Below are 19,104 nucleotides of genomic sequence, written 5' to 3' on the forward strand. Positions count from 1 at the left end.
AGAAGGCTGAATTACTGCAGCTGCTGGGATGAGGCAGGAATTCACTAGAAATCAGATTTCATTATGTCCACAGCTCACAGAACACTGGTTATTGTTCTGGATATGGTGCATGGATAAGTATGGCTTTGCCAGCTGAAATTGTGGTAGTAGGGTGGAACAATACATGTGGTATTTGACATTTAAATTTAATCTTTCCACCTCAATTTACTAGCATGCAGTAGTAATTCACTGGGTTTCTATTACCTGTAAAAACTTTAGGTAGGCCACTGATGAACAAAGATACCCCAGGAGATTTTTGTTTGTTTAAAAGGCAGGATCACTTTGCCATTACATTTAGATGCTGGTATTCAGTCAGTTCTGGGTTAAGCCCATTCAGTCTGTCACAATAAACTTCAATGCCTTCATACCAATATGTTGGAATAGGATGTTTCAGACACTGTTCTGTCTCACTATAAAGAACAGACAAAAACTGGATCTTACACAGCTGAGGCCAGACTGTTCCTTTTAAGAAGGGCATATAGATAAAATATCACATACTGGAATCTCAGGCTTTTCAAATATCACTTTCTGGAGATATTCAAACCACGACTATTTATCTCTAGTTCAAAACAGAAGGCATTTGAAGAAAACAACAGATGAACTCCCAGAGCAAGAGGCAAAGTTCCTCAACATCCATTAATAATAGATGTGAGCATGACGCTTTCAAAAATTGTGGGTAACAAACTAATCTGAATAATAACTGACCTAACAGTAGGCAGTAAACAGTGTAACTGGGTTTGGTACATTGCTTCAATTAGATGTGTTTTGATCTGCATTGATGCTTTAATTGGAGGCAAGCCTCCCCTTTCATCTAGAATTTATGACTTCAGGAAGATGATCTAGCCTTCAAATTATCCGTGTTTAAATAGCCACTAATTAGACACCATTTGCTGTCCCAAAGCTACCAACTTTTATCTTAAAAATATCCAGAACTAATCTCCACTATGAAACAAATATAAACTATAAAAGGTAACAACTACTTTGATTTTACTGTCACGTAAAGTTCTTTAAAACCATTAATCCAATAAAAAAGGCTAAGAACTGTTTTTAAACAGTTTGTTATTATATACTTTACTGCAGTTGCAATAAACAACTCTCTTCAGACTCCAATTTTCTCTCCAGAATTAAAACATTCAAACTACAATATACAGCAATACCTGGGTAGAAAATTTTGGAATTGGAAATGGAACAATTAGCAGCTGTAGTGTCTTTTCACAGTTCTTCAAATATCTGCCAAGGTACAATGGGTTATTGTCCTCACACACAAATACAGCTCCTGTCTGCACATACGGTTCTTGTACACCACCCTCTGTTCCAGTGCTACTCTTCCCTCTCTTAATGCTCCTTTTCTTATAGTTATTATTTTTGTAATTCATATCAGCATTCTTAATTCCTCCACAGACTACATGCTAATGTGCACAAGTACCATTTAGTAATATACAAAGTACTTTCAGTCCTTAGGAAGGCAGCTACAAATTTCTATTGACTCTCCAAGAATTCCTCTCACCAACAGAATATTCTCCTATCACCTACAAGGGCAGAAAGCCAACTCCCTCTCCGGACCAGCTGAAATCCGTGCATTTTTTTTCCACTCCAAAGGCATCCCTGAGCTCGCCGCTCCGGAGCAGCTCCCTTGGCAGGCTCAATTCCCTCGCACCCTCTAGCGGCTACCGAGGAAAATTCCCATTTTCCTGGGAAATACCACATACAGGGCTGCCTTCGGGAAAGCGAAACACACAGAAGAAAATTGCTAATTACGTTAAAAGAGTGTTTACCATATAACATCATTTCATTTTCAAACCTTCGCAATATTCCCTGACAGCAGAAAGAAACCTGGGGGTGCCGCTGGCCAGGGGCTGAACACGAGCCAGGTGTGCCCAGGTGGCCAGGAGGGCCAGGGGCACCTGGATTTTATTTTAGCAGGAGGGCCAGTGGCACCTGGATTTTATTTTAGCAGGAAGGCCAGTGGTACCTGGATTTCAGCAGGAAGGCCAGTGGCACCTGGATTTTAGCAGGAGGGCCAGTGGCACCTGGATTTCAGCAGGAAGGCCAGTGGCACCTGGATTTCAGCAGGAAGGCCAGTGGCACCTGGATTTTAGCAGGAGGGCCAGTGGCACCTGGATTTCAGCAGGAAGGCCAATGGCACCTGGATTTCAGCAGGAAGGCCAGTGGCACCTGGATTTCAGCAGGAGGGCCAGTGGCACCTGGATTTCAGCAGGAAGGCCAGTGGCACCTGGATTTCAGCAGGAAGGCCAATGGCACCTGGATTTCAGCAGGAGGGCCAGTGGCACCTGGATTTCAGCAGGAAGGCCAGTGGCACCTGGATTTCAGCAGGAGGGCCAGTGGCACCTGGATTTCAGCAGGAGGGCCAGTGGCACCTGGATTTCAGCAGGAGGGCCAGTGGCACCTGGATTTCAGCAGGAAGGCCAGTGGCACCTGGATTTCAGCAGGTATGGTGCAGGACCGGGCAGTGACTGTCCCCTGTGCGGCTGAGGCCTCACCTCGGGCGCTGTGCCCAGCTCTGGGCCCCTCAGCTCCGGAAGGACACGGAGGGGCTGGAGCAGGGCCAGAGACAGGAATGGAGCTGGGGAGGAAAGTCCTGAGGTGACTGAGGGAGCCCAGGGTGCTCAGCCTGGAGAAAGCTTTCAGCTCAGAGGTGACCTTCTCACTCTCCAAACTCCTCAAAAAAATGAGTCCGTCCCCACTGCCATGTCCCAGGTGGAAGGATGAGAGGAAACGGCCTTAAATTGCACCACAGCAAGTTCAGATTAGGTATTAGAAAAACACCTTTCCGTGAAAGAGTGGTTAAGCACAGGATTAAGTTGCTCAGGGATGTGGTGAAGTCAGGAAGTGTTCAAGAGATGCCTGGATGTGGCACCTGGGATATGTTTCAGAGGTGGCTATGGTGGATTGAACTAGATAATCTTGGAGGTCTCTTGCAGCTTTGATGATTCTGTGACATATCAACACTCACTGCTTACTTCTTGAGTGTTCAAAACAGTAATAAAATATACCCTTCTCAATATTAATCAATTATTATTGATTAATAATAATTAATTATTAATCAATAACTAATTTATTTATATTAATTAATTATTCAGCCCATCTACATACATTTTAAAAGTACAAGATAAAATAATGTAACAAACATTTCATAAAGAAAACTTTCATCAGATGGGAATGATTTATACAGATTTATAAGATACATTAAATGGACCAACATAAAAGCAGCAACTTATGCAAGGCCAGCTTTCATTTTCACAGAGACTAGATTTCTGTTAAGTCATCACATCTGTGAGATGTAAAATTCTGCATGTACCTAAGAGGTTTGTGTACCCCACCAAACTTTTAAAAACCCCAACAAGCTTCTTTTCATCCCAACAGTCACTAGTGTAGTGAAAACATTTTGTATTTACTGACAGCAGATTCCTACAAATACACACATGGCTTCATTAAAAAAACACAAAAAGAAAACCCACACAAAACCAAAACAGACAAACAAAAAACCAAAAAAAAAAAAAAAATCCCAAAAAACCAACCCAAACCCATACAAATAGAATTTATGGCCAAAAGACTTACCCAGAATGACTTGAAGAAGGAGGAGGCAGGTCAGGTGTTAGAACATAAAGACTATTATTTTTTGGCAAGTGTAGACTTTTTAAAACAGTCTGAGGGGAGAAAAATCATTATAAATATAAAACATTCACCAATTCTGACTATTTTTCTTTTTTTTTTTTGATCATAGGTATGTATTTACAGTATCAGCAAATATTTTGTTTCAAGATACAATTCTTGTTACTTTAAAACATCATTTTTGTAGGTGGGCCACATTCTATACAAACCAAAGACAAACTGATTTGTCCTGATTTTATTTTGCAATGTTTTAGATTAAGAGTTCTTTGTGTGCCACCCAAGACATCTGACACTGTTTGAAACTAACAATTCTTGCATTGTAATTCCCACCCACAGATGCTCAGTTTGAAACTGAATTCAGTTAACTGAAAACACAGTTGAAAACTTACACTATCATCTACATCTCCAGTCTTCCACCCTTTTAACAGCATTTTAGATGCAGGAATCTGAAGTTCATTTTCTAGAATATGTTTGATATCCCCTAGAGAGAAAAACAAAGGAAATATATAAAATATACACATTTACTGCTTTATTTCAAACAGCAGTGAGTTGAACTTAGAAAACAAGAGCAAGGAAAAATTTACTAAGAGAAGGATTTTCAGTCCAGTTACCCCTGTAAGATACTCTTCAAACAGTAAAGGACAAATGAAGTTTAAAAAAAATAATCACAAAGCATGAATGATTGGAGAATCACACAAGGATTTGATGATTTGGACATATATACTGGTAATTCTATATTCCATATTTATTAGACACACAGCTCTGTGCTATCTGGAGCACCAGACTTAAAGAGGGTGCATATTTCTGATAGCAAATTTCATTAGCATTAGTCCAGACCTAAGGAACTGGAATGTTCATGCCACTGACTGCTCTGACAGCTTTCCCAATGTTTTGTACATGTTGATGCTCCTCTGCCCCTGTAGTTATTACAGTCACAAAGTAACTCAGGCTGGAAGGTACCTCTGGAGTTCATGTGACTCAAGCCTAACTCAAAGGTCTAATTAAACTAGTTTAGTCAATGACTTGTCCAACTGGCTCTAGAACATGTCAGGATGGAAATCTGACAACTTTTCTGGCCAACCAGTTTCAGTCTTCACCACCCTCACAATAAAAAAAAAAAAATCATTTTATTTAATGTGAATTTTTGATGTGTCTATTGCCTCCCATTCTTATGCACCTCCAAGACAAGCTTGGCTCCATCTTCTCCAGCAGGCAGCTGCAGACAGAGGTCAGCTCTGAGCTTTTCCCTTTCCTCCCCAGGCTGGACAAATCCCCTTCTCTGAGCCTCTCCTCCAGTTAGCCCAGAGCTCCAGAGCCCTGACCAGACTTATTGCAGGATGTCATCATCTTTCTTCTTGTGAGCACCTCAAAACCCCACACAGTGCTCCAGATGCAGTCTGGCAAGAGCTGGATAGAGGGAAATAATGATTTCCTGAGATCCACCTGCTACACTCTAGCCAACAAAGCCTAGGACATGGCAGGTCTTCTTCACTGCAAGAGTTCATGGCTGAAGCACCCAAGATCCCTTTTCTTAAATTGTTTTCTAGCCCATCAGCCTTCAGCCAGGTATCAGGTGGGGATAACATGGAGTTATCCTATGCCAGATACAGGATTTCAACTTTATTTTCTTGGAACTCCAGGAGGCTCCTGTCAGCCCATTTCTCCAGGCTGTCCAGGACCCACTAAACAGCAGCCCTGCCCTCCAGAATATCAGCACCTTCTCTGAGCAGATTAAGATTTATTTTGATCAGTTTTTTATCTTAAGATTATGGTTAGAAAAATACAACAGCAGAGTACATCAAAGGCCTTACTAAAGCCACAGTGACACTCTCTCCCCTTGTCAACTGAGCCAGTCATCAAATTGTAAAAGGCAAATAATGCTGATTAGGTACAATTTGCCTTTAGTAAATCCATGCTGGGTGTTCCAAATCCCCTTCTTTTCTCTCCCATGTTCAAAAAGTGCTTCCAGAAATATTTACTTCATAATCTTCCCACAGACCAAGCTCAGCACTCACCACTGAACACAGGTTCACATTTACCTTAGCCATTCTTCTCCTGCTGATGTACTTACAGAAACCCCTCTAACCCCTCAGTGGTTTCACCTTCAGCTGAGATTTGGTCTTCCAAAACTCCAAACCTGCACATCTCTGTGCTCCTGCTGGGCAGCCCTTCACTACTTTCCAGCTCTGGCTACTTTGTTTTTGAATTTAGTTCAGCCAGAAATGTTTTTTTCTTCTGTGCTGGCCTTCTGACATGCTTGCTTCTCTTGCATGTTGGAGGGAACTGCTCCTGTGCTTTGAAGAGGTTGTCCTTGAAGATCAACCAGCTCTCTTGGGCTCCTCTGCCCTCCTGGGCAGCCTCTCATGAGCAAGCAGATCCCCATAAAAGCAAAAACTATTATTCCCTCAAGTCCACAGCTGAAGTTCTAAAATTTGCCTTGCTCACTTCTCCAAGGGCTTTAAACACAAGGCTGCCCTCCATCTTTAATCCCAAAATACAGAAGTTTACACAAACTGCCTTCTGCCCTACAGCTTTCAGGTAAAAGACAACTATTAAGAAGTCAATAAGAAAAGAAAAATCAAAGCAGCACAGCTGAAAAATTCCGAGCTGATGAGATTTTGATGTCCAATTTCCATGGGCGTAACTGAGCACAAAGGAAAACAGAGAACACCCATCGATAATTCAAACCGATCGCCGCTAGGTGGCGCCACCCAACACCAAATCCATTGCTGAAAGGACAAGTCAGGATCAAAAGTTTCAAAATTTCCAAATTTCATCCCAGACAAAAGGCTGCAGCGCGGAAAATTGCTTTCATCAACTATTCCTTCACGTAGCTCCTTATTTGGATCTGTATAAGCTCTTCTGTAAAAATAAAATATGAAAATACTCTTCTTCCTTAGCAGAAGTAAATTAATTCCCAATTTGGGGAATGTAAAAAATAACATGCTCTGAAACACTAGCGTACTTCTAAAATACTGCTTCAAAATGCATCATTTTTAGGGAAAGACAATAAAACTGAGAGAATTAATCTTAATTTGAACGAAAGAGTCAAATAAAAATTGAACTATGAAGAATGCAATGATGTTCCTCACACCAGGAAGAATTCCTCTAATCTTGTCACTAATCCTGTGCAGAAAGAGATGCCATACAGATTCAAAGAGGAAATGCCAAGATCATCCACTTATTAATAGCTTGCATCTACATTAATCCTATCCCAAATTACATTTTCATGCCTCAACTTAATTATTAATCTTCATTTTGTTTCTGAAGCAAGTTAATAAGAAAACTAGATTTCAAAATAAATATTTGATAGATCACTAACCTTTACCATGGATTAGTGAAATTTTGCTTTTTTAAAGCTGTAAAGAGATTTGAGAATGGTTAGTAGCTGTGGAAGCTGCACTTTTGGGGGGATCTTTCTTTTTTTTTCTTTTTGGGAGATTTTGTTCTGCTTTGCTTTAGGACTTGGATTCTTGGGGTTGAATCTTTTTCATTTGTTTTTTTTAACAGTTTCACGACAGCAGCTCTCATCTCATTTTTACAAATCCTTACCAACTGTGGAGCTGTCTTCAAGTACTACATCCACATTTCTGTCTCTGTACTCAACCCTGAAGTCCAGCATTCGAGGCTGTCTTTCCACTATTTGTCTAGATGGCACTACATGGCGAAATGCTGAGGAGGAGGAAGGAGCTGAGGAAGCTGCAGCAGAGTGACTGCTGGGGCCGTACGCTGGTCCATGCAAAGTCTCTACACCGTACTCACTGAAAGACAGGCAAATAAGATGATGTCAACAGAACAGCTTGGCATGTCTAGCCAGAAGTTAGGAAAGCAAAATGACAGTATTATTCACTTACTACAGTCCAGCACACACCTCTTGAATTATTGCTGTTGGATCTGAGAAAAATGCTTATTAAAAATGAAAAAATAAATTCTGTACTAGCAATTTTAACCTTTCAGGGCTCAGGAGCGCCATAGAAGATCAGCATTGGTGACAAACAAACATTTTAAATCCACTATGTACCTAATACCAGAATTATCTTGAGGAGAGGGATTGTTTCTTGTTCCAGGAGTGTTGTGGCCATATAAAAATTGGCACCATGGCAACAACCAGCTTTCTACATCATTGGGCTAGTATCCAGTGGAAATGAGAATAAGAAATACAGCTCAACATTCTGCACACAGATAGGTATTTTCTCACACCAAACTAGTGAAAAAACAAGTCAGATATGAAAATAGATACACATTTAAGGTAAATAAATTAAGATAATGAAGCATGTGTTTAAAAAGAAAACACCTAGAAGTACAACAGCAATGCAATGCTGAACTCTAGCTTGCCTTCAAGTTCAAAATTCTCCAGGGCTCCTGGAGATTCATGTAAGGATGTCTCCATACCTGACTCAAGGATACCCACAGCATTACAGGTCAGAATAAACTGGAAAACCCTCTCTACCCAGAAGCACTTCATCTTCCTCAGTGAGCCTCTCCACAGGAAGCACATAACTGGGATTGGAAACAAGTGTAATAAAACATTACATTTCAGGAATATTACTCCATGCAAAAAAAAAAAAAAAACCCAAAAAAACCTATGATGCACAGAAATCAAATTTGGAAGGCAAGAAACTTCATCAGGTAAGCCTGGGGTGTTGCCTTGCAGATGTTCTTACCAGGAAGATGCTGGGCAGTTACAGAATCTCATGGTGGATTTCAGAAATGCTGCAACATAACTTGTCTCATTTCAATTCCTTATCAGAACTTATCTGAAAAATGCCTTCTGATCTCTAAGATACCATGAGATTCTCAGTGGAAATGCTTCCTAGAGCAGGTCAAATCTGTCATTTAGAGGAGGTCTGAACTTTAGAAAGTGCAAATGTGGATGGCATGCATGTCACAGAAGTGCAACAGTACCCAGCTATTGCAAATCCCATCATTGTGCCTTTCACATTTGAAACAGAAAAACATGTTATGCTTGTAAAACAAGGGGCTCCTTCACTTCTCACATCAGCATGCTCAGAAGGATGAATGCCCAGCTACAAAGACCCACACTCTCAGACCTATGGCTCAAAAGTCAAAGGCCCACGTCAGAGCTCTAAGGAGCACAGGAAACAGCCTAATTTTCAGTATTTAAAAAAGTAGAAATACCAAGTGATATGTTATTTTCTTCAGCCTGGTGGACAAATATGAATTAAGTACAAGTAAGTAACAATTCTGTTAGTAGACCCAAGAAGCAATGAATATCCCAGTTCTCAGGACTGGATAACAAAACAAGCAACTGAATTATACAACAAAGTGTACTTTTTTCTCTTCAATAAATTAACTTGCTTCAAGTCCAGTTGCATTAATTCTATTTGATTCCACCACAAAAGGCATCCTACATATCTGACTAGCAACCTCTAATAGAACATAAAAAGCCCCACATCAGTAAAATAAGCCTTATCTGAAAACCACTGGAAAGCAGGTTTCTAAATCTTCTGAGCTTCCTTTAAACCACTTCCACTGCAAGAATACAAAACAAGACAAAAACAAAGGAACAAAAATACCCATTTGAAACACATTTGACTATCTAATAATTTCTAAAAATTAATAAATTACTGTGAAAGAAAATGTAAGTTAAATCACCTTGTGATTGAAGACAGGCATTAACTACTCTAACTATTCCCCAGCTTCTTTTACCCAATCAAACATTCAGGGATTTTGGATAGAAATGCCTGGAGGTCACAACTTATATGCAGAAAGAGTGCTCCACAATCAAGACTTGATTTCACATGGACTAAACAGGCCTTACAGTAAATATATGTTTAGTAACTTTACTGGGCAGATTTAGTTTTATCCTAAATCAAAACCTGACTCTGTTGAATTAGGAAGTATTGACAGGGATGTCAAACACCACTTTACCTATATTATGTATCATATTTCATTTCATTGAAATTTTTTAAATAGTACATTAAGTATTTTTCTGAACAAATTTTTAAACACTGTTTTACTGTCTCTCTCAGGTAGCTTAATTCCTGATCTGCTGTTTTCAATTGCCTCATCAGCACTTAAAAGATCAAATTTCAGTGAGTTCAAGATATCCAAGCATCAGTGTGTAAGCCAAAATTTAATTCAGAAGCTGAAAGAAAATCAGTAAAACTACTTTTAGAAGGGAACAACCTTACTTTACTTTATCTATCACAGTTTCTCCTGCCTGTAATTCAATTAAAAAAAAAAAACCAAGTACAAATGGTTTTGGCCAGAAATAGGGAAGCATGGAATATCAATACCTTTATAAATGCATAAGGAAAAAGAAATACTTAGCCAGAAGCATACCAAAACACAGTCTTTGTAAAGAGACAACCCTGCAAAGAATGACCCTACCACCAGTGAAAATAAAATAAAAGTTAACTATTTTGAACAGATGTTTGAGCTAGTCCTCTATCAGTATGGGAAAAACTGAATGTTAAATCAGCTTTGCCAGGAATAGAATTTGTGACTCCAGAAACAGCTTTAAAAGGAGAATTATGTCATCTTCTTAGGATTCAGGAAGGAAAAAAAAAAAAGTAACTGTTACCCAGCATCATTCCCTGCATGTACTACTCCAGCCCTCTGTGCTTACCTTTGTAGAATGCCATTTTCTTGTGGTATAACACCATTTATAGCTGCCTGAAAAGAGAAAACAAATTTTGAGTCAAGCATGCAGAACAAAAATACATCAGAACTTTTATAATATGTTTTGAAGAGTGATTAGTTTGCTTCAAAACATGCCCTAGAATGCTCCCTATTCAGTGAATATTCTTGGTGAGCAATATTATCATTATGGGATCTACATAAAATAAAAACCAGACCCATGTGAACCATACCTACTTCTAATATCCATCCTCATACATCAGATACACCTGACCTGCTGGCCAGAACAGTGGGTGAATGAGTGTCTGGTGCCCAGAGAAGAAGGGGACACTGATGTTTAGCAGTTCACAGATTCCCTGGTACTCCAGGAGGACAAAGTCAAACCCTGTGACTGAGCTACTGACAGTCATCACCTATCAACACCATTTGTACAAACTGACATTAAAAAAAATGTAGCTTAAGTAAGTGCTTAATAAACACAAAAATAGATGCAATCAAGATTTAAATGCTATGGTTTCTGTTTCTCTGAATAGATAAATATGACTTTTTTAAAATTTCTATTAATAGTTAAGGCTACATGAAGTCATAATGTTTTATTGCTGAACTCAGCTAAGTCACTGTGATACTGCAATAAGATTTATCCTGCACTTAGAAACAAATATTACATTAATAATTATTTAAAAAGCAGAGAAGAAAAAGGTCAGAGGTACCCATAAGCTACAGCAACAACCCATGAGGCTGTATCAAATTACAGCGAAAACAAAGTTTCCCACCAGATCAGGTTTTAAATCAGTTTATCCACTGTGCATGGTAATAATCAGTGGTTTCTTTCTAACAACGTGTCTAATTTATCATCCTTGTGGTTTTTGCAGTCATACACAGCTCTTGGTGGTGTTCATCTAATAAACCTCCAGGAAAGAGTAGGAGGTTTTGGTTTATTTGGGTTTTTCTGGATTGGCTTCTCCCTCCCATACTCTTCAGCAATATACATTTAATTCATGTCAGTCAACAGATAAAGTTGGCTGAGAGACAAAATTATCCTTTATTTTGCATCCGTAAGATACAGAGAGCAAACACAGGGTCTGTACCATAAAACCTACACTAATAATCATCTGCTGGTGCAACAAAATTCTCTTTACTTGGGGAAAAGAAGCTGCTTCAGCTGTGAAGAAATACAGCAATGTGGAATTTTCACACTTTGTCAAAACTCTGTCTCAGAGGATTAAATCAGCTCAAACTTCTTCTGAGCCTAGTTAGAGGGGTTAAATACAATAGAGGCTTCAAGCTATTTTCTTTTAAACTGAATAACTCACTTGTTCATATATGCCCAGTTTTGTAAACTTGATGACATTTAAGGGGCACAGGAATAAGAAAAAAACAGCAGAAGCATTATGTGCTTTTTTGATGGAAAGACCTCTATTAACCACACTGTAAAACTGAAGAGTCCAGACACTGTTTGTTAAGCAAGATGGAAGACTAAAATAATGTAGACAGCAAATGGTAGCAGTGCACATGTACATACTGCATAAATATTAAATATCCATGTTCTAACAAGACAGCTATAAGTAGACCCTGCAGAGAAAAAAAGAAAAAGGAACAACCATCTGCTTTAGAATTTCATTGGGAGAAGGTTGTGACTATAAAAAAAAAATTAAAACAAGAACACGTTACTAAGGCAAGATCTGCTCCAGGCTGTTCCTCCCCAGTGTCAGCCCCCTTTGAAAGAGGCTCACATCTCTATGGTTATGCAAACATTTCAAGATATTCCATTTTTTTTGTCTCTCCAAACAGGGATCTTTGATCACCAAAACCACCCTGTGTGGCTAATCTATAGTCATGAAAAATGTGTGCTACTCTCAAAACAATTTTAATAACCAGTGCATTAAATCTATGTATGGGTTATTGATATAAAGAAGCCATGTCTGGATCAGAAAGCTCTTTCAGCTCCCAATAACCTGCTGCTGAGAGTGATGCCAGGGGAGCAGCACTCTGTGCTCTCACACTGCTGGATCCAGGGTACCACAGCTTGCTAATGCTATCACTATTTAAACAGTGAAGTTCACCTTAAATGGAAAATTACAGGGACTTCAGAAGATTTTTCCCAAAGCCAAGAATCCTAGGTGTGTCTCAGCACTATCCATACACTAATTCTGCCATAACACTGTCCCATCCTGAAACAGAATAATTTCTGTTTTGATGACAACCTTCAAACAACTACCAGGCCCACAATTTATTTCATTAAATTATAAATTGAATGTGGCTCTTCTTGATTTATACATTTTGTTTAGGGTTATCAATCATATAGCCAGGAATTGGAACAGCTTATTTAAAAATTCATTAAGTACTGCATAACCTGACCTAATTGGACCTGCTTTGGGCCAGAAACACATCAAGAAACAACTCCCAGTCTCAAGCACCTGTGACTCCACCATCCAATAGCACAGTTTATCTTGATAAAAATACTCTGAATCCTGGGGTTTTTTTAAACAAAAAGGATGTCAAGAATGTGACAACACTGGACTGATAAGTGCCCATTAAAAGGTTCAAAGTAACAATATTTTTGGTGGGTTTTTTTCAGCAGCACACTTCCAAGTTACAGTATTGAAATATATTCAATCCAACTTTTTTGTTTCCCAAAAACATAGGGAACAATAAAGCATCCGGGTTAATGAAATGTTACCAAATTCATTAACAGTTTGGGCAACATAAAAAATCCACTGCATTCTGAAATTATTTAGGTACCTGAAGAACACTGTGAAGCAGACTGAAATTTAGAAAACTTTTCCTCAAGGGAATTATTAACTTCACCAGATTAGTCAGTTGTGATTAATTGTGACTATCTTTTATGACTACAAAACAGTGGTAGAAAGAAAACCAAGAACCACCATTCCTTAATTAACTGTTGAAACAACATCAATGACTTTCTTCAAAATACACAATTTCCATGCTAACCATTTAAAAATAATGAAGCACATCTTAGAGTGACTCTTATCCCAGGGTCCCATGAATAATGTGGGTTTTTCGATAGCACAAATATTCATCTCACAAGCAGTAAATACTCAGTGGTTTTCACAAAGTTTGAAGATGGATTGGATTTACCAATCATATTATTTAAAAGCAGAAGTCTACATACACTGATTGAATATTCAAATGAGGCAAGGAGTTCCTTCCTCTTCACGAACTACAGATGGGAGGTAGTTTTTAAACTTCCAGAATTTAAAAGGGATATTAAGAGTTAAAGGCAGTCCCAAGCAAAAGAGCAGTTAAAGGCTTTGCACTGGGTGAGGAGGGAGCTTTTCCTCAGTGGCCACCTCGTGTTCCTCCCCTCTCCTTCCCAACCTCCACAGCACACCATGGTTTTGGCTGACAGATACAGACCCCTGAAAATCTCTCCTTTGCAAGCTCCACCCCAGTGAAGAGCAAAAGGTTTCACAAAGCACAAAGCAAGATCAACTCTCCAAAGCAGGGCACCATAAAACACACCCATAAGCAGAAGGAGAAAGCAAGTTGAGCAGCACAGAGCTGGAAGAACAATCCTTTCAGAGGAGGAGGCTGGAGAGATGTAAATAACCTGCACACCTGAGAGATGCACGAGTTTCACTGGGATAAATAACCAAACCAGCTCAACACAACCAGCACAAGCTGCTCCCAGAGAATTCCAAAAGCCTTATTGAGGTTTGACTGCACTCAGCCAGTGAGACCACTTGAGCCCACTTAGCAAAACCCTCGCAGAGTTTAGGTAAAAACTGAGGAGGTTTACACTAAACAAACACAGTACACAAATGAGACCTCCAGACAGGGGAATGGGAACTGTCACAGTAAATGATCCAAACCCCAAAGGTGTCCAACCAAATGGCATCAAGGGCTCCAGGAGGTCACAAGGAATTATAATGGAGTAACTTGCTCATGGGGCATTTTCTTCCAACCCCCCAATTTTCTGACACAGTCAGATTTACAGCATTAGTAAATTTGTCATGTATTCAACTTAAGGCAATAGCCTCATAAACCACATATTTAATTATTTCTGTGGAACTCAGTAAAAGCTTTTTTGATGAGAAGATTCATTTATTATGACTTCCAAAAATCTACAGTCTCCTCCAGATGCTACAAACTCAGATTTTATTTTCAGTTTAACACGTCTGGCAAGCTAAAAAACCAAAGTTCTGCATTTTGTCTCTTTACAATTCATTTTGCCTCTCCTTCCTATTATACACTTAGTATCTTCTCAATATAAAAATGATTTCTCCCACATCACAAATGCAGAAAGTTTACCCCATGCTGTTTTCTACATTAACAGAGGCAAAGATAGGAAGAGGTGTTAGCCACTTGTAGGACAGAATTTAAAATTAGAACAAAAAAACCAGGCATTTTGTTGTTTCATACTCAAAACAAATAAAACCTTGTTTTAATCTTTGACTCTTTCAGCATTTAATCTTAGATTTATTTTTCTGATTATTTAAGTGAATATAATACCAAAACTTACATACAAACCCTCACTGCAGAGGGTGAGATGACACAAAACACAAACACACTGTGGTTTTGAGTTCTGCAGAATAAAAAAACTCTAGCTGTTACATTTTGGAAATATTAGCCTGTATTCATCTGTGCTTGAGGATTTGCTGAATTTAAAGAAGTGTAACAAAATACACTAAAAAGCCCTCATTAAGAATTCATAATAAATTTTTAATTTTTTTCTTTTGTATTTTATTATATATTTCCACAGCAAAAAAGGGGGTCATTATAGCACTGTTTACAATTGTCAGTCCATTGCAAATTATTCCACTCCTAATTTGGGCTAAATGTGATATTCTCCCTGACATACAATACTCCTACTCTAATTTTCTGCTTTCACATCATAAACATCCTAAAGATTTAAAATCCATTTTTTATTTGATGTTCAAACAAAATAAATGGACAATATAATTCAAAATGCTTTCTACAATGGAGAGGACAGGTTTTTTTAAAAGAAAGGAAACAAACCCCAAAACTGAACAAATATTATCCAGAAAGAGGAAAAACAAATAACTGAATGATAAAGGAAAACATTAGTGAGACAAAGCATCCATGAAAGGACTGAAAAAGCAAAAGTGAATTTCAAACTACTTCCAAACCATAAATCTAAGTGACAAAGGAACATATTTTTACATGCAACAGTAAAGCAAAACAGGAGAAGTGCAAAGATTTATTAGTTCCTTTTGAGCAAAGAAATACTTCTTAAAACGAAACTAACTCACAGGACTCTGCTGTATGCAAATATCCCAGTAATAACAGTAAATGTGTTGAAATCATGCTCCTCTAATAATTTTCTTTTTGCAAATACTGATTTGGGCTAATTTTCAACAGAATTGGTAATAATGGGTACTGCTAGGTACAGACACATCAAAACATTTGCTCGGACCCTCATACTGTGATTTTGGGAAACTGGATAAAAAGTAAGACCACTCACAGACTTCTCTTGCAATCAGTTTACAACAATAAAAAAGTAGAAAATTCCAGAATAAACAGCAGAAGTTTTAGTCAGTGGTGCTGACAAAATCATCCTGTAAGTATCACTCAAACCCTGCAGTCGGTGTGGATTAATACAACAAAGGTTTACTGAAAGCAACTGTATTAATTAAGTCATGCAGATTGGACCCTGAGATTCCCAAGCAGAGGAATGAGCCTTCTGAACAGCTTTATGCAACTACCAAATCTCACCTGCTCCAAGCAAGTCTGAGATGTGTATTTTAAACAAGAAATTCCATTAAACCTTCTGCAGAAATACCAATCACTTTAACCAGAAAAAGACTTTTTACAAACAAGATCACCTTACTACACATTTACTTTGAAACCATTACTTTCAGAGGTTACAAAAATTGACTGCTATGAGTTGAAGTAATAAAAATTATTATTCTGTTTAGGTTTTTTAATTAATTCAGTAATATTTAAATAACAAAATTACTAATTGTGCCTCAGTAGTAGGAGAAGCAATCTCTACCTGTGTTATTTTTGGCAGGCTTTTCAAGGCAAAGGAATGAGTCAGCTTTTTCCTGTAGCTTATGTTATACTTGCTGGCATCTCCCCAGCTTTGCAAGTCTCCAAAGTATTTCCAAGTGCTAGACGTGAAGTTACACCCACAAAGTTTATACAGAATGACAACATTTGTCCCCATCGTGGTTAAAATCTAACAAAAACCGTAATTGAACTACAATGAAATGTCTTCTATGCATTCTGCTTTATTTCAGCTTGCTTTCTTTACAACAAATATACTTCATGAAAAGCTACAAAACAATAGGATTGCTAATAAAGCAAAAAATTAACATTTCATCAAAAAATGCCACATGAATACATTCATACAGATGATTCACTTCATCAGCAAGAGAGCACGCGTTGAAATAGTTTACAATTAGCACTCTAGATGTGGGTTTCCCATTTCTCCCTACATCTTTGGTGGCTTCAGCAAATTTTTTCCTGTCACTCCTACAACATGCCTAAATGCACTAGGAAGCCTTTCAGCAGTTAGATATACTTCTAAAATTCTGAGGGAAGAAAAACCCACTACATTTTGAAGAGTTCCTTATATCTATGTTGTCACTGCCTAATTCCCCAAACAGAGTGCAACGGAAATAAAAAATTCATAACTGAATATATTTCCCCGGCATAGTGAAAGTAAAGAACCTGTACAGATTCCTAAGAAGCTTAAGGATCAGCAGGTACCTGAGCTGACTCTAGCTCAGCAGGAATAAAGGAAAACAATCTACTCTCAACAACCCACTCAGAACTCATTCACACAGAAAGGGAAAGTAGCCCATGAGGTGTCTCTGCTTTGACACACACACGAGTGCCTTGGTCTTAGTCATGAATGTCACAGCTTTGACATTAATGCTGCTTCACCTTCTAAAAGACAGGAATGCTTATGCTTAATTCCAAAACATATTTTATTACTCCTTAACACATTAATAGATAGAAAGGAGAAGAGTCGGATAAATCAAAGGCTATGCCTTGATATGAATATTGGAAAATGTTCTGAACTCCTATATTTTTACCCCCTCCTAGTAATTTTATGTAAATTTGAATGGCAACGCTAAAATGCAAACTTTGGAATAAAATACCTCATGACAATATATTTTTTGTTCAGTCTTATTAAAAAAAAAAGAGGGTTTTTTTAAGTGATTCATTGTAACATACTAGCTCTTAGAAAGTACTACCAGGGAAATAATTTCAGGGCACAAGAACTCAGGACACAAAAAGTCATAGAAGTACTGCCAAAAGCCTAAGGCCCCTCCACTGAAAAGCCACAATAACATGAAATACCAACAGTGTTCCAGTGACCCCCGCTGTAATCAGCCAGCTGCCTAATAACTAATCTATAATCAAAAAAAATAGTTATGCAAGACTTAGCTTAAAAGTTTGGAAAGCAGAAAATCCCAAGGTGAAGTAAGTAACCTGCAAGTTGTCTCAGTATTTCTCCAACAGCCTCTGCAGTTCTGCTGGGGGGCAGCAATTCAGGACAGGCTAAGGAGAGTTTATTGAAATAAAACTAGAAACTGTTCAGATATTCAACAGTATTGTAAGTAAATCCATTTTTAAGACACTCTGCTTTGAAAGTCTGATGGGTGTAGATGGCTCCTGGCTTTTGTGGTAAAAATTTTCTCAAGTAACGTTCACTTCCAAAATAGCCACAGCACTGGCACAGATGCTGTTCTTAAATAATTTACTTAATTTTTCTCCTACTCACACAGTCCCAACATGACTCAATGACAGACTAAACACTTGTCAAACACATGTTTATAAGATGTGTGCAATTTTTAGTTCAACTAAATAGGTCACAGTCACAGGGTAATAAACTACAGATAACTCATACCAGCCAATTCACTATTAGTATATTCTAGAAATTTGTTCTGAAATTTGAATGTCTCAGGAGAAACGAATGTTAAGCAATCTTTGTAGAAACTACCAATAAGAGGTAGCAGCTCTAAAAAAGTATTTGTAAAAGCTAAGGTAGGTGGGTGATGCATCCACAGAGCTCCAGCAGTACTATGGGGCAGTACTGGGATCTCAGGTGCTGCTTTTTATTTATTCTCAGAACACAAAAGTCTCTGTTAAAAGAAACAAGAGTCTTTCACCATGAACAGAAATCTAAATCTCTTAGTCCCATTGCTTGTATGATCACTGTACAAGAAAAACTTTACGTTATTTCTTAACAAAAACTACATTAGTAACTAAAAACCTAAATTATTTAAGTAACTAAATTTCATCTGTTATTTGAAAAGGAGAGACAGAATTTACATTTTACTTTACAATATTGCCAGTAAAGCTTTACCTAAAAATCTTCTCCACTCTCTTTCTGGTCAGAAAGAAAACTAAAATTTCATATACATCATCACAGCAACAAAATACAGCCATAAAACACATAGACACAACCCCTTTTTTACCCTCACATGAATAAAGCAGATTTTTGGGGGTTGTTTTGAGGAGTTGGTTGGTTTTTTTAATGGATGAATGTGCATACAACTATGTGAAAAGCCATACCATGATTACAACTGCCTACAGACCCACACATTTCATATAATCTTCCATGAAAAAATACATTAAAAGGAAAGGTGTTTTATCAAAGATTAAGGCATTTGAAAGAAAGTAAAACCAATTCATTTAATACTGTTTTTAAGAATCAACAAGTCTTCTGTGCAACCACTCAGCTGCATAAAATGCACAGCATCCATCTGAGCTTACTCAAAGACACACAAATGTCACTTTGAAAGCTGCAAAATGCTGGAAATAAGGAGAACGAGAAATACAACAATTTTTGCAAGCAGGGATCCCTAATTTAAGAGAAAATACATTAAAGAC

General features: G+C 38.1%; 1 protein-coding gene across 1 annotated transcript in view; it reads right to left on the reverse strand.

Moving 5' to 3' along the window:
* The window catches only part of FAF1 (Fas associated factor 1), a 147,966-nt gene that overhangs the window by 105,746 nt on the left and 23,116 nt on the right, over positions 1-19,104 (reverse strand). The window contains exons 3-6 of the mRNA XM_036387834.2: positions 10,265-10,311; positions 7,225-7,433; positions 4,062-4,153; positions 3,619-3,707 (exon numbers count right to left, since the gene is read on the reverse strand). Coding sequence (XP_036243727.1) covers positions 3,619-3,707; positions 4,062-4,153; positions 7,225-7,433; positions 10,265-10,311 — 437 coding nt within the window. The remainder of the gene's footprint in view (positions 1-3,618; positions 3,708-4,061; positions 4,154-7,224; positions 7,434-10,264; positions 10,312-19,104) is intronic.

The sequence above is a fragment of the Molothrus ater genome, chromosome 9, assembly GCF_012460135.2.
Source record: "Molothrus ater isolate BHLD 08-10-18 breed brown headed cowbird chromosome 9, BPBGC_Mater_1.1, whole genome shotgun sequence".
In the NCBI taxonomy this organism is placed as follows: Eukaryota; Metazoa; Chordata; class Aves; order Passeriformes; family Icteridae; genus Molothrus; species Molothrus ater.